General features: G+C 36.1%; 2 protein-coding genes across 2 annotated transcripts; one reads left to right on the top strand and one right to left on the bottom strand.

The window, feature by feature from the left end:
- Positions 1-5,195: 5,195 nt before the first annotated feature.
- Positions 5,196-8,662, bottom strand: LOC132187983 (BIIDXI-like protein At5g11420). Its single transcript, XM_059602404.2, has 3 exons — positions 8,590-8,662; positions 7,386-7,898; positions 5,196-5,734 (listed from the first exon to the last, which is right to left on the bottom strand). The coding sequence occupies exons 1-3, from the start codon at positions 8,660-8,662 to the stop codon at positions 5,196-5,198; spliced, it is 1,125 nt and encodes a 374-aa protein (XP_059458387.2).
- Positions 8,663-12,397: 3,735 nt separating this feature from the next.
- Positions 12,398-14,655, top strand: LOC132187982 (TTF-type zinc finger protein with HAT dimerization domain-containing protein). Its single transcript, XM_059602403.2, is given in 1 exon segment — positions 12,398-14,655. A coding segment is annotated over 1 exon segment (2,106 nt). The 5' UTR covers positions 12,398-12,549.
- Positions 14,656-15,785: the final 1,130 nt, after the last annotated feature.

Below are 15,785 nucleotides of genomic sequence, written 5' to 3'. Positions count from 1 at the left end.
TTTTGTATAGTTGCTCACCATTCCTAGGAATAACTATTATCCTACAAACAGAAATACATATTCCCCTCAAAATGGAGAGGAATAATTACTCCTCGACATGTTAAACATAGGGTAAAATCCAAAGAGAACTAATAAAGTAATAGGATAACTTCATTTTAACCCCCTGAAATGACGTACCTTTTGCAAACACCTTTTAATGTTTAAAACCTTTCATTTTGGTGTATCGATCTTTTGATTTTTTTCTAATTACCCCCCTCCCGTTAGAGATTGGAGTTAAATCAAACAGTAGAAGGGGTAAAAAGACCTTTATACCCCTTAAATTTTTGAAAATTTCAAATTTACCCTTATTTATAAATAAAAAATTATTATTATCATTATTATATTTATTAAAAACAAAAAAAATGTGACCCATCGTGGGTCACCTTGGTGGCCCACGACAGGTCACCAAGGAGACCCATGGGTCACAAGTGACCCTCCGATTTGTGACCCAACGGTGGGTCACTTTTTGAATGGGGGTCACCAAGTGACCTGCTGCGGGTCACCAAGGTGACCCTCGATGGTCACTTCTTTTTTTTAAAAAAAAAAAAATTAATATATAATAATAATATGACACATGGGTCACAAAACGGGTGGGTTAGATCCACTGGAGAACCCACAGAATGTGTGCTCGGTCAACTGACATATCGTACGGAAAGTGTTCATAAGTGTATACTTACCTCGTGCACTCACTCGAGTCTTTCGACATCATGAATCTCTGCTATAACGAAATATTACCCATTATTATAAGCAGCACTAGAGAACTCTGCAAGGTTCCATTTAACGAAAAGGGCTACTAAAAACCATAATATCACATATTTGGGCTAAGGGCAATTGCCTTGCTCTCTGGGTGAGCGCGCGCTCTCAAGTGCGAGCATTCGGCCAGAGAGTTACGACTCTCTGATAGAAACTCCAAACTATGTTTTAGGCTTCTATCTCAATCTATAAGTTAGTACATCTCTCCCTATACTCTAAATAGACACATTCAAATACGAAATATGCAAACTTTAAAGAAGACAAGGGCAGGTTGAAAGCTTTTCAAAATCATTCTTGGTTTTCTAAGAAAATGGGTGCAAGAGTTTGCCAAGGCATTCTTAAAAATGTGTAACACTAAGGAAGTAATAATTGCAAAATGAAGAATAAGAAATAGACTAGAAATTACCTTCATGATAGCAAAACTTCACCAAGGCTTCCTTCTTCTCTCTCAAAATCACTCCTTACTCTAGGGTTAGGGTTTCTTGGTGCAAGAAGGGGCTGAAGTCGAAGACCACGGCTTATATAGGGGCATGGGGTGTGCTTTGGTCTGAAAATGTGGAGAATGAGTTAAAATTGCTCTTTAGAAATGTCAGCGAGTGCTCAGGTACTGTTGGGCGAGTGTTTGGGTACTATTACACAATGGGTAGAAAGGTTCAGACGTACATTTGGGTATTGCCCAATGTTTTGAAGACCGGTCAACGAGCGCTCATGTGGTCCCATAGCGCGTGCTCGCACCTAGGCTAAGAGCGTATGCTCAGTGGTCCCCTAGCACGCGTTTGGCCAATGAGGGTGGTTTTGGGTTTTCGCTTCCTAAAGTCTCAACGAGTTGGGCTATTTGAAAATGGTTTAGGTCTTTCGGTTTAAAGCCTTGTTTTATGGAAACATAAACCGTTTTAGTAAGAAATCTTTAATCTTTAAAAACAGGTGTTTTGTCGGGAGTATTACAATGACATAACAAAAATGTATTTCATGAGAATTGTAAATATGCATGTTTTGGTACACAAAAATAGACGTGCATTGTGGAAAAGTAACGGCTAGTATCAAGTGAGTTTGTACTATTCCGGGTCGTACAATTCCTCCGAAAATTCCTTCAAAGGGTTCGGGTTCTCCAAATCTGTGGAAAGCCTAATATTAGTCCTAAGTTCAAGCCATCATGAACCTAGAACAAGAAAACAATGGCTAATGAACAACTAGCCGAAATGGCGTTCCCCTGAAGTGTTTTTGGGTGAGCGTTCGTGCTCGAGGCCTAGCGTTTGACCAGAGAGTTCAAGTAGAACCTCATCTGATCTAATGTTATCCTAAGCAATCCTAAGATAGTTTTAAGGCTACAAAAGGTCGTCTAACACTTCCTCACCCAAAACAACATCTCCATGCATAAAAAAATACGTACAACAAGAATGAAATGTTAACCCAAGATTAAATCAATAACATAACTAGAATTTCAAAACCATCAACTAAGCTAACTAGGAAAAACAACATAACAACTAAGTAAGAAACAAGCTAGGCTTAAACGATTACCTTCATGAAGCAAGGCCTCCAAGAAATCTCTCATTCTCCTTCAAGACCTCTCACAACTCACAAAAACACTTAAGCAGGGGTTCCAGAGAGCAACTGGGGCGAAATGAAGCTTAAGGGTCAAGTGGAGAGGAGTATTTATAGGATAGAAAAAGTTGGGGCATTGCTGGGACAGTTTTGAAAAGTAGCGAATGTTCGATACTACATTGCTAACTGTTCGTGTACTATTTACCGAGTGGTTTTATGGTTGTAGTTGTACGCTCGAGTAATATCCCCTGGTCAATCGAAATTCAACGAACGTTCAGGCCGGTCCCTACAAGAGCGTTCGTGTAATGTTTGCAGGCATACGTTCGTGTTGGTCCCCACACAAGCGTTCGACTAGTAGGTCAAAAATCTCAAAATGTCCCTCTAGCTACTCCTACTGACTCAAAAGTCTAATTAGCCTTCTAACCAAGCTATCTAAGCCTAATTAATTATTTGGTTCACTACACCACCCTAGGTCGGAGTGCTAGTGATGGACGGCAGCGTATAATATTCGGGGAATCGGTATTGTATTATAGATTCCTCGAGACAACGCCAACCCTGCCAAGAATTGGTAGTATCTCGGGTAGACCATACAATTTGAACTATGACATGATTTTCATATTACAACATATATTATATCTATATTGCATCCATGACAAAACTATCACCTCGTAATGTTGCATGTACTTTATAAATAATTGAGTTCACAAATTAATCACATGTAAGCCATGTGCATTTATACTCACTAAATCGTTCGATTTACCCTTGTATTATTTCCCATTCTTTTCTTAATACGTACATCTATGATGTTATAGATTCTTTAGTAGAAGATGGATACTACAAAGCATCCGATTATTGTGAAGGATTTGATTCGAGTGGTGCTTGAGGACTTATTGCGAGATTAGGCGGATGCTCATAGTAACTCGTACTTTTTGGTGATGTTGTACACTTAAGAGTTTTGATACTTGCTTGTACATTAAGGTATAACATGGATCATTTGTGACGATGATATGTATATAGTATGATTTCAGCTACTATGATGATTATTGGTAGATGTTCTAGTTGTAACGATTTATGTCTATAGAATTTTAATGTTTTCATTGCTTGGCATCATCTTTTTTAGGAGTAGAGATCTGAGTCTTGTCCCTTACGGGATAAGGCTGGGAGACAAACTATGAATTTAATTACTAATTAATTAAATTTTCGGGGCGTTACACTATTCAAACGTAACTAAATGAATAGTGACATTTTTTTGGGCCTAAAACATCACTATTGACGAATCACTAAAGGAGTGTTTTTTGTAGAGAAGAGAGGAAAGCATTAAAAGAAATGTGGCTTTTTCAAAACTACACATCGTCTAATCCAAGAACCTTAATTATTTATTGATAAGTGCCAAATATTGCATATTTGAACCTCATTTATTTACATTAGTTAATCCTTTAGCTGTATCATTATTTAATATTTTGTGTTAGTTTTGTGTTTTTAGTATTTTGTATGTTGTTGAAGAAAAATTGCAGCTTTAAAGGGAAAAATGCAAAGTTTGTGAGAAATCACACTTTGAGAAGACCTAGATGATGTGGTTAAGTTTAACTCAATCAAGGAAAGGATTAAATTGAAATTTCTTTGATCGGAGTCAAAATCGGATTAGATTCAAAATTAGATTTTGTACACGTCTCAATATTTTGACCATAACTTTTCGCTCAAATATCGGATTGAGATTATTCCAGTTGCATTGAAAAGCTAACTCAAAATACTACAATTTGTTGTGAAATATGATTCTCCTAATTCAGACGGTTACTATGCCAAAATCGCATCGCAATACAAGGACACAAATCTAAACGAATCCTATTCTGATTTCAAACTTCTATTTGGACTACCTCCGAATTATCTAGGTTTACTAGGGCTTCTAGGACTTTCCTAAGCCTATAAATAGACCTCTTTGCATTCAAGAAAATATATACAATATCAGAGACTAGTTTTGTGATACAATTTTAGAGACAAAATGTACTCCACAGCTTTTCTTTTAGTTTAGTTTTTCTTTAGGTTTAGGTTTAGGTTTTAGTTTCATAGTCATGTGGAGCTAAATTCTCAACTAAGGTTGGGAACGAAGCCCCACCGATGAAGAACAACATCACTTTATTGTAAGTTTTATTATTTCGATTTTATTGGTTTTATATTTCAATTGTGTTGAATGAATCTTGGATATCTTGTTGTGATTCAAGGATACACTTGATAATTTAGGATAATTTCACATTATTGATATTTGCTTGGTTTTAATGGCTAAAAATTGGATATCCCTTGTGATTTGTTCTTCGGATACATCTGGTGTTTTAATTAAATTTGGATTCCTTTTGTGATTTGTGCAATGAATAGATACATGAGATTATTTTGATTAATTTTTTGAAGTATAGTAAAACATACATAAGATTTAAATTGTGAGAACTTCGGATTAATATTGATGAACATAAAGTATGTTGTTATGATTCGGTGAGTGTGAATTCTGCATCCTTAGTACCTTTTTTCTATTGATTTACTTAGTTTATTTATTTTATGTTTAGTTGTTTCAATTTCAAAAAATAAAATTCAAAACCGTTTTGGAACTAGGTTAGGATTTAATTAGTTTAAATTTAAATTTGCTTTTCAAAAACACAATTCATTGTGGGATTGACCTCGCATTTGCAATCCATTAAATTACAAACGATTCGTGCACTTAGGAGTTAAATAAATTTGCACAACATTTACTAAGTGGCCGGAGAATGATTGATACATAATTAAATGGAACATTGTAAAACCCACATTAAACCCTCTTGTTCCTATTCCAACAAACCTTTAGTATAGAATGATCATCGAGCCAATTAAATGGATCAAGCAGCACGTCGTGGAGTGCGAACACTAAGCAACTTCACATCATCCAACACCGGTCCACACAAAGAGCCCGAATGGTCACTTTTCATGGTGTAAAATGAGCTCAAGAACATGATACGGGTGCGTTTTGACACGGCCGTGAACCGAAGCTCTGCACGCTTGAACCCTCCATTGCCCAAAGATTCATATGATACCTTGACAGTTTCTTTGCCGGCAAATGCCTCTACAACCATGGAACCTTCACAAGAGTTGTTAGCATCACCCACGGTAAATGTTAGGACATACACCTTTTTGGGCGTTGTGTACACCACCTGCGAAAGGGAGCTTTCTTTTCCGGCCACGAGTTCAACCGCTCTCTTGCCCTCCGGGACGTAAAAGTGATCGGAATCAATGTACTTGACAGCCTTCAAGGAATCAATTATCCAGCCCGGTAAGGGGCTGTGATCGTCCTCAATGTGGGGTGGGATCAGTACACCCCACGATGTATTGGGCATCACATATGGACCTTCTTCAAAATATCCATTTTTCAGTAGATTAGCTGCATCATACAAACAAACGTATTAACAAAACAAACAATTTGAACCCTATGAAATTTTATGCCAGATATATTTCTAAGTGGAACAAAATAGTACCTACTTTGTTTTCCTTTAAGTTGGGTTAGAGGAATTTTTTTCAATCTAATCTATAAAATTGACATGTGTCTTTTTTTTTTTTAATAACATGTGAGATGCATATACGTTTTTAATAAAATTTATTCCAACTTTATCCCTACTATTAAAAAAACATGTGCATCTCACATGTTTAAGGGATACATATCACTTTTATAGATTAGGTTAAAGGAAATTCTTCCAACTCAATTTGAAGGAAAACTTTATCCCTTCAAATTTTAACCTAGTTGGCCCATTTAGCATCAGAACCTTGCCCATAAGGCACATAAAAGTTTGCATTGCATTTAATTATGTAAGATATTAATGGAAGTAGGGGTGCTCATCAAGGTGGTATTGCCCGTCCAAATGGGTTACGAGCGGAATTTCAGCTCTTAATCTTTGGTGGGCGGATATCATACTCATTCATCAATATCTACCTTCGCCTATCCATACAAAAAATAGTTGTCTCCTAAAACAACGTTGTCTCGGGTTTTAATTTCAAAACAACGTCGTTTGGTATAAAGAAAATAGTAGAAAACGAAACCCTAATGCCTCATTTTCTTTCTCTCCCTTATTTTTTAAAATTGGATCATAAAAAATTTTAAAAAAACAACAAATCCATATATATATTTTCTAAAAAAAAAAACCCAAAATGCAAAGTTGATGTTATGGGCGCCTAGGCGGTTAGTTAAAAAAAACTGCCCACCCATGTGCTATTATGGAAAAAAAATTTACCTGACTTTAATCGGCCGGCAATTACTAAAATCCACTCTCTACATGGTAGAGATGCAAATGTAAAATAAGCATATTATTCAGATCCAAATTCTCTCCAATTACTCGAAAAATGAGAATCTCATTTTTTGAGATCTTAGCCATCAAAAGCATGTAAGGGTCTAAAGTATGCCATGTTTCCACCGGTATCAAAACTTAAAAACAAACACAACTACAGTTGATTATATCAAATATGAATTAAAAAATTAATTTCTTTTTTAAAAAAAATAAAATAAAAATAAGGTGGAGAAGCCACCCAGAGGGTAGCTCGCTGCCACCACAGCCCATATCACAAGGCATACTTTTTATAAAAAAAAAAAAAAAATTATAATTGTACAATTACTATTTATAATTGTATGGGCAGTAGTGGCAGCGAGCCCATGGGGCGGCTTCGATCTCCTCGTTTTTTTTTTTTTTTTTTTTTAAATTAATTAATTAATTTTTTTTTTTTTTTTAATTTAGATTTGATAAAGTGTATTAGTTGTGTTTGTTTTTGGGTTTTGATACTAGTGGAAACGTAACATACTTTAGACCCTTAGATGCTTTTGACGGCTAGAATATTAAAAAATGAGATTCTCATTGTTTTGAGTAATTAGAGGAGATCTAAATTCATATTATTCACCCATATGGTGTGACTTAAGGCCCTAATTAATGGAAGGCGTCGTCTCATTAATTAGCTAATCAATCTCACTTTTAGGACCCAAGCATGATATAATAAATGGGATTTATTATGCCCGAGAGAGAGAGAGAGAGAGAGAGAGAGAGATTTACCTTTGGTACGTTTTGGAGGGTTCAAAAGCTTGAGAGCAACCGAATAAATAAGTGGGCCGCAAGCAGCATCCTCCTCAACACCCGGGTTATGGATCACAAACTCAACTTCCGGAAAGTCGGCTTGGAACCCCCACGCGTACGAATCCCACCCATCGCTACTATACAATGTTTGCATCGGCAACATCCCCCAATCGTTTTTCTCCACGTTGGGATTCACCGACAAGTTCAACCGCTCATCTTGCGCGCAAGTCCGGGCTGCCGTGAATGTTACTGAGTGAAACCTCCCCTTCTCCACCTTCACTTTCTGCTTTATCGATGCCTCATTGCCCAGCCTCACCGCGTGGGCGCCCTCCGGGACCACTAGCAGCATGTCGCCTTGCTTCTGCCCCGGCTTTATGTACTCCACCAAGCCTGAAATTTCCCACCAGGGAATCGCGTTGCGGCTCCTCACTACGGTGCCGTTTAGTTCCGATGGCCTTGGGCCTTGCTTGAAGTCCCCATTGCGTAATAAACCTGAAATTAATTAATTAATTAATTAATTGGAGTGGTTTTTCATACAATTAAAATATGATTCCCTAAAAGATGTGATGATCGAGAGAGATGGCAAGGCATGTTAGCCAGCGCAAACTGACCAGGTTTTCACGTGGCCAAGGATGCTTATATATATATATAATAACATGCAAGTCTCTTTAATCTTTTTTCTCTTTCATTTTCTTACAACAAAATTCTTTCTTGAAAAGAAAAAATTAAAAAAGCTTAATGTAATCTTTAATTCAAGTGCAAAAGTAAATATTGCACGCAATAAAATATTGAAATTGTTTACCGAAATGAATCAAACAAGGTCATTGTTAACCCAAAAAATAAAAAAAATAAATAAAGATTAATTGAAACGGACATGTCAGCATTATAGGCCGGCGCTACATTTAACGACAAACAATTAATGGGGCTGAAAACCATATATTAAGATTATGGAAGCTTGATTAATGGAGGTCACGATCAAAAGGTTAAAGGTCCATCATATACATGAACAAAATTTGTAACACTAAACAATATATATATGGAAGAGTGAATTGTACCAGCAACAACGAGATGCATTATATATAACTAAGAATATATGAACAGACAAGTAGCCAAATTTACTACCAAAAGAATAATAAACCCCACCGGAATTGCACTGCGACAGGGAAAGAGTTTCAGAGCTTACCGTCAGTGACGGATATGGCGACGTGGAAGGTGGCACAGAGTACCACAAACAGCACGGTGAACCTGTTCGTCATGGGAGAGAGAGAGAGAGAGAGATTTGCGTCGAGATCACAGCGGGGAGGGGAGGGTTTTATGAGTTACATTCCACGAGGAAGCCCCTGAGTTTGAAGGAAACCACATGGATGCCACTGGAACTATCCGTGTGATTACGAAACCATCAATTACTCCAAAATAGAAAATTATATATATATAGTGCATAACTTCCATTGTTCAGAAATTGGAATTTCTCGGGTTACGTGAATATTAAGACACGTAAAATATTTTAAATGAAGCGTAATTTGCATGGTTTCAGGACGATAAATTTATAGTAAAGAAATACGTATCTCTTTAATTTTTTGTAACGGAAATGGCTTTTCTGGGGAAGGTTTAAGGACAAGCGATTCAACACCACATGCAAATCTCCGCATCTCGGTTGGATCGCTGTCAAGATTTGTGTGTTTTAAATTATATAAGGGTAAAATATATTTTTAGCCCCTCAAACTATTAGTCGTTTTCATTTTAGTCCCATAATATTTAAAAAGTGATAAAGTATTTCTCAAATTACCAAAAAATTGCAATTTGGCTACTCCGTTAGTTAACACTGTCAAATTGGATGAAAAATGCAAAACGACGTCATTTTTTGAGGTTAAGTTACTAAAATACCTTTTTGAAAGAAAAAAAATCAATTAAAAAAATGCCCCCCAAAAACGACGTCGTTTTGAGGAATTTTGGAAAAAAAAAAAAAAATCAATTTAAAAAATGCCCCCCAAAACGATGTCATTTTGAGGGGGGGGGGGGGGGGGGGAATCTATTTTTAAAATGCCCTTTTAAAAAAAATCAATTAAAAAAATGCCCCCCAAAAACGATGTCGTTTTTGAGGAATTTTGGAAAAAAAAAAATCAATTTAAAAAATGCCCCCCAAAACGATGTCATTTAGAGGGGGAAAAAAAAAATCTATTGTTAGGGGTGGCCCGCCTAACAACAATTTTTTTTTTCCTCAAAACCACGACATTTTGGGGGGCATTTTTTTAATTGATTTTTTTTTTTTTTTTTTCAAAATGGCATTTTAGTAACTTAACCTCAAAAAAGACATAGTTTTGCATTTTCCATCCTATTTACCGGTAATGACTAACGAAATGGCCAAAATGCAACTGTTTGGTAATTTGGAGGGCTACTTTATCACTTTTTGAACATTAGGAGGTTAAAACGGAAACGACCGGTAGTTTAGCGGGTTTTTTTTATATTTTTTCCATTATATAATTATTTTAAACTGTACATGTTGTTTCTCGTAAATTAATGAAAAATGGTCAGCCGATCGAATGACTAGAACGACGTTGAATTCTAGTGTGCACGGCGCACATGGCTGGCTTTGATAATGTCTTCTGATGACAACGTGATTGGGGGTCCAAGATTCGAAGACCAAATGGCAAGAATACCCTCATATATATCAGTTGAATCCGATCATGATCCAAATTAAAAATATTTTAATCCTGTATGTTTTCTGGTCATTAGCTCGTGGTGATCAACAGGAAAAACATGAGAATCAAGATGTGCAAAATCAATCAAAGAAATCTTAAAAAAATGATCGCCTTGAGATCTTATATGGGGCAAGCCATGTGCGCGCGGGTGAGGTTTTTGATTGAGTATGGCCATCAATTCCTTCATACAATTACCACCTGCCATGCAGTATTTTTATCATTTTCTTTTGCTTCTGTTCCTTTTTGGTCGGCAATAATTCTGTATAGTTTATGAGTAGCGGCGAGTGAATGGAAATGGGATGAAGGCAATCTGAGGAAAAAATTGCTTCTATGTATCAGTTTTTGGGAACAATCAACATGTGGTTGAGTGTGGTGAGACTACCTACCTTGTTTTTGAGGCCTTGCGATGGACTTGACTCAAGGCCACCCAAATTTTTTTTTTTTTTTCTTGATAAAGTACATAAAAGGTTACATGGGATGATGGAGAAGAGCAGAAAAGATGGAGGCAAAAACAACCTTAATGTGCTGATTTGGTAGGAAAGCCAACAACAAAACGAGAAGAAAGAAATTGTGAAGAACTGGGAGGAAGGGATGGAGGTAGGATAAGGGGGAAGGGAAGAGGGAGGGGAAGAAATATTTCAACCCTCCTCCCTTGGAGAACATGACGGCGGTGGAGGAATGTCTCACATGGAGGAGGAAAAACTACGTAACGCTAGAAGTCCCTCGTATGTCACTCAATCCAAGAATGATGTGGCTTCCAAAATCACAATTGGGCTTGTGATTGATTATTATTGAATTTTAATCAAATTGTGATTTTAAAAGCCACCCCATTTTTAAAGTAATACAAGAGGATCACAAGAGTAACTTATATAATTATTCGGAAAAACTATCTTAGAGAGAAAGGAGAGTTTCTCTATCTAAATAAGAGAGAAGCGATTTTTTTACGATGGCTAGGCCCAGGGGCGGATCTAGGGGGGGTCGACTGGGGGCATATGCCCCATTCAACCCCCTAAAAATTCTCCTTAGTCCTTACTATGGAATTTTTATTTTTTTATTTTTTTTATATTATGATTATGCCTCCAAAGCCATGATTATGCTCCTCTCTCATGCTTCAACCATATATTATGCCCTTTAGTAAATTGAAATTTGAAAAAAAAAAAATTAGAAACTTAGTCTTGCAGACAAATGAAAGGAAGAAGACAATGAATAGTACTTTAACTAACTAAACGGTGCGTTTTTCTTTTGTGAGAATATTAGTTTTTTTTTTTATTCTAATTGTGAGTGTTTTAGTGTTAGTGCGTGGGGATTGGGGACAGCAGAAAGGGAGGCTGGAAGTCACAGTTTACAACAGAGAACAAAAGAGATAAAAAAAAAAAAAAACAAAGAACTTTGGAAAGATACAAGGCCAACCCCAAGTCAACATACCAATTAATGCATTGCAATGTTTACCTCGAGCAGCGCAGGACCTTCAACTCTTCAGAATGATGGTGAGTTCTGCAGGAGAAATTGACACGCTAAGAAAAAAAAGCATTTTCAAAGTTTAATATAAAATGACGGTTATGCCCCTCAAGTTAGTTTAATGTAAAATGGAAAGTGTTTTATTATTTTTGACTTGAGGGGCTTAACCGTCATTTTACATTAAACTTTGAAAATTTTTGTTTTTTGCGTGTGTGTCAAGAACTACCCGTCCCATATAACTCTCCAGTCTCTCCTTAAGGGTTCAGTTGAGGTCTCCTTTCGGAATTTTGCCAGACACCAATTTCAATTCCAAAAGGTTCAAATTTTTTTTTTTCCAAAGAGACAAATATGGAAGGGCGATTAGGCAGTGGGCAGTGGGCAAAACTTGTGTTTGTTTGAGTTGTTTCTAAGATTCTATTGGCCTCAATTTTCTTTAGGTATGTAATTATGTAAATATGTAATTAATTTTTTTAGTTTATAATTAAATTGTTCTTTTAAATTAATTGTTTTAATATTTATGTTGTTATTCAGGATTTAACATTTCAACCTATTCTTGATAATAACTTTAACGAAAATTTGAGGTATGTAAATATGTAATTAAATTTTTAGATTTAGATTTAGATTGTTCTTTTGAATGAATTGTCTTAATATTTATACTGCTATTCAACCTATTCTTGCTAATTGTTTTTATATTTAATTATTTATGAATTTATATAGTTTTTGTGTCATATTTTAATTGTATAAATATATAATTGTAGTTGCCTGAGATTATGGAGAAAAACAACGATGCTATTGACCTCCAATCAAATTCTAAATGACCTCGTGTTGAAGTAGATTTAGCAAATCTACCCGGAGATCCTTACTTCAGGAAAAAAATATGCGATTATCATCCTATTGATAGAGACCAAATCCGAAGAGCATATCTACAAATAGGAGCTTGTCAACCCTTTGACCATGATTTTCCAAAAAGAAAAATTGGAAATACAATGCGTCGTTTTAATCTAGCATGGTTCAAAGAATATAAATGGTTGGAGTACAGTATAGAAAAAGATGGTGCATATTGCTTATACTGTTATCTATTCAAACCGGACTTTGGAAATCAAGGAGGGGGAGATTCGTTTGTTACTGAAGGGTTTAGTAATTGGAAAAAGAAAGAGAGGCTTGAATGTCATGTGGGGGCTCACAATAGTGCACATAATCAAGCTCGACAAAGATGTGAAGCTTTGTTAAACCATAAACAAAGCATCATAACAGTTTTTGACAAGCAATCAGATCAGCAGAAAATGTTATATAGGACTCGTTTGAATGCATCAGTTGATTGTGTTCGCTTTTTACAACAACAAGGATTAGCATTTCGTGGCCATGATGAATCTAAAGGTTCAAATAATCAAGGAAATTTTCTTGAATTGTTGCGGTTTCTTGCTAAACACAATGAAGAAATTGATAAGGTGGTCTTAGATAATGCTCCTAAAAATCATCAAATGATTGCACCACATATTCAAAGAGATATAGCAAATGCGGTAGCAAGTGAAACCCTAGATGCTATTCTTAAAGATCTTGGAGATTCGCCATTTGCTATCCTAGTTGATGAATCTCGTGATATATCCGTTAAAGAACAATTGGCAATTGTGTTGCGTTATGTAGATAAGCGGGGCCATGTGATTGAATGTTTTTTAGGCATTACACATGTTCGCAGTACCACAGCTGTAGAATTGAAGAAGACAATTGATTCAGTGCTTAGCAGGCATAATTTAAGTATTAGCAGATTGCGAGGACAAGGATATGATGAAGCTAGCAATATGCGAGGTGAGTTGAATGGACTTAAAACTCTTATTTTGAATGATAATTCGTCTGCTTATTATGTTTATGGCTTTGCACATCAGCTTCAACTCACTTTGGTTGCTGTTGCCAAAAATCACATTCAAATTGCAACTTTTTTTAGTTTGGCCAATAGTATTTTTAATGTTGTTGGAGCATCATGCAAACGTCGTGACATACTTCGTGAAAAACGAACTGCTGAAGTAATAGAAGCACTACAAAATAATGAAATGTCAACTGGTCGTGGCTTGAATCAAGAAATGAACTAAAAGAGACATGGTGATACGCGTTGGAGTTCTCATTATGGTGCAATTGTTAGTCTTATTGCCATGTTTTCTTCTGTTATTGATACGGTTGAAGACATTGTTGAAGATGGTTTAAATTTTGAACAGAGAGCAGAAGCAAATATACTAAGTCAATCACTCCAGACGTTTGACTTTGCTTTCAATTTACATTTGATGAAAAATGTTTTGAGGATTACAAATGAGTTATCTCAAGCACTACAACGAAAAGATCAAGATATTCTGAATGCAATGAAGTTAGTTAAAATTTCAAAGTTGCGCTTACAGGCTATAAGAGAAGATGGGTGGAATTCCTTATTTGAAGAAGTTACTAAGTTTTGTGCCAAAAACAATATTGTTGTCCCCAATATGGATGAGCTTTACCAACCTCGATCACGACGAAAAACTCAAGGCATGAAAAATTTACATCATTACCGTGTGGAGCTTTATTATACTGTTATAGACATGCAACTCCAAGAACTTAACAGTCGCTTTAATGAGGCAAGTTCCGAATTATTACTCTGTGTTTCGTGCTTGAGTCCAGATGACTTGTTTGCGTCTTTTAACAAAGAGAAATTGCTTTGTCTTGCTCAATTATATCTGAATGATTTTTCAGCAGTTCAACTTATTACTTTAGACAACCAACTTGAAACATATATCTTTGACATGCGTTCTAGTGATGAATTTGCAACACTCAAAGGGATTGGACAACTTGCTGAGAAATTGGTAGAGACGAAAAAGGATGTCGTATATCCCTTGGTTTATTCATTGGTGACATTGGCATTGATTCTGCCAGTTGCGACAGCAACTGTTGAGAGAACATTTTCAGCAATGAATATTGTTAAAAATCGTTTACGTAACCGAATAGGAGATCAATGGATGAATGATTGTTTGATTACGTACATTGAGAAAGACATATTCAAGACCATCAGTAATGAAGAGATTATGCAGCGATTCCAAGGTATGAAGACTCGTCGAGGACAATTGAATTAGTGTTAGTCATGACAAAACAAATTGTAAGTTCTATTTATATGTTCTAGAACATAATGAAAATTTTGTTGAATTATTCACTTATCCGGTTTGTTATATTTTTGTTCAACTTTATTTTTTTGTATTCATTAAAAAAAATCATGCCCCCAGTAGATGAATTTTCTGCGTCCGCCACTGGCTAGGCCACCAAATGGTTTTGAACTTCAAGCAACTGTGCCAATTTGTTCCGGTACTCTTGTGAACAATACCCATATTGTGGGGAATAAGAAAAATATTTTATTGAGAGATTAATTGATTTTTTACCTAGTGGGAGCATGCATGCTAGTAAAGAAATTGTTGTGAATTGGGCCAACATGCCCACAAAATTCAAATGCAAAAGCCACAAGACCAATCCATAAGTCTTAAACTGGTATAACTATATAAGGCCCTATCACATCGTGCAATGCGTAGTAGGGAATCTACTCCAATAACAGTAAATTGCGCTCCAAGACAAATAACCATGCTCAACCCTATTGAGACTATTGAAGATACTGCTTTAAATGAGAAGCTGCGTAGACCAAGTTGACAACAATTGAAGAAACTAAGACAATTGACAATCAGCTAAAATCAAGGAATACTAAATAAGTTTGTTTGTATCTGCCAGCTAGAAGATTTACCAACTGTTCACGTTGACAAGAAAACACGTTGATTGTTTCTCATAGCTTGCACTTTCATTATGTACATATGCTACATTACATACTAGGTCGTAATTAGTTAATAGGATGATTTTCTCTCCTTGCAAAGTGTATTCTTTCCCTTTGTATTTACTACATGAAAACAATATAAATTGAAAGCTACGCACAACGGATTCATTGGGCTGTTTTATCACAACATATATCTTGTCATTTTATGGCTTCCACCCAGTCTTAATGATCTTCCTCCATTTTTGCCTCAATTTCTAGCCCCACCTCACCTACCAATACCAATCACTATATCACTCTTAAATTGTCCAGCGACAATTATACGCTCTAGCAGTATTTGATGACCTCATACCTTGAAGGACATAATCTCTTCGGGTACATTGATGGCACCACTCCTTGTCCACCAAAATTTTTTCCCTCTCCCCGCCCATCTTCATCTGCAACCCCTGCCTC

This window comes from Corylus avellana, chromosome 6, assembly GCF_965113065.1.
Source record: "Corylus avellana chromosome 6, dhCorAvel1.hap1.2, whole genome shotgun sequence".
Lineage (NCBI taxonomy): Eukaryota > Viridiplantae > Streptophyta > Magnoliopsida > Fagales > Betulaceae > Corylus > Corylus avellana.
This window is presented reverse-complemented; position numbering and strand designations above follow the sequence as displayed.

Excerpts from the sequence above, each read along its gene's own strand:
- LOC132187983 (XM_059602404.2), bottom strand. The coding sequence starts at position 8,662 with ATGACGAACAGGTTCACCGTGCTGTTTGTGGTACTCTGTGCCACCTTC. Across the intron at positions 7,899-8,589 it reads CGCCATATCCGTCACTGACG|GTTTATTACGCAATGGGGAC; the intron begins GTAAGCTCTGAA and ends AATTAATTTCAG. Across the intron at positions 5,735-7,385 it reads CCCTCCAAAACGTACCAAAG|CTAATCTACTGAAAAATGGA; the intron begins GTAAATCTCTCT and ends TGTATGATGCAG.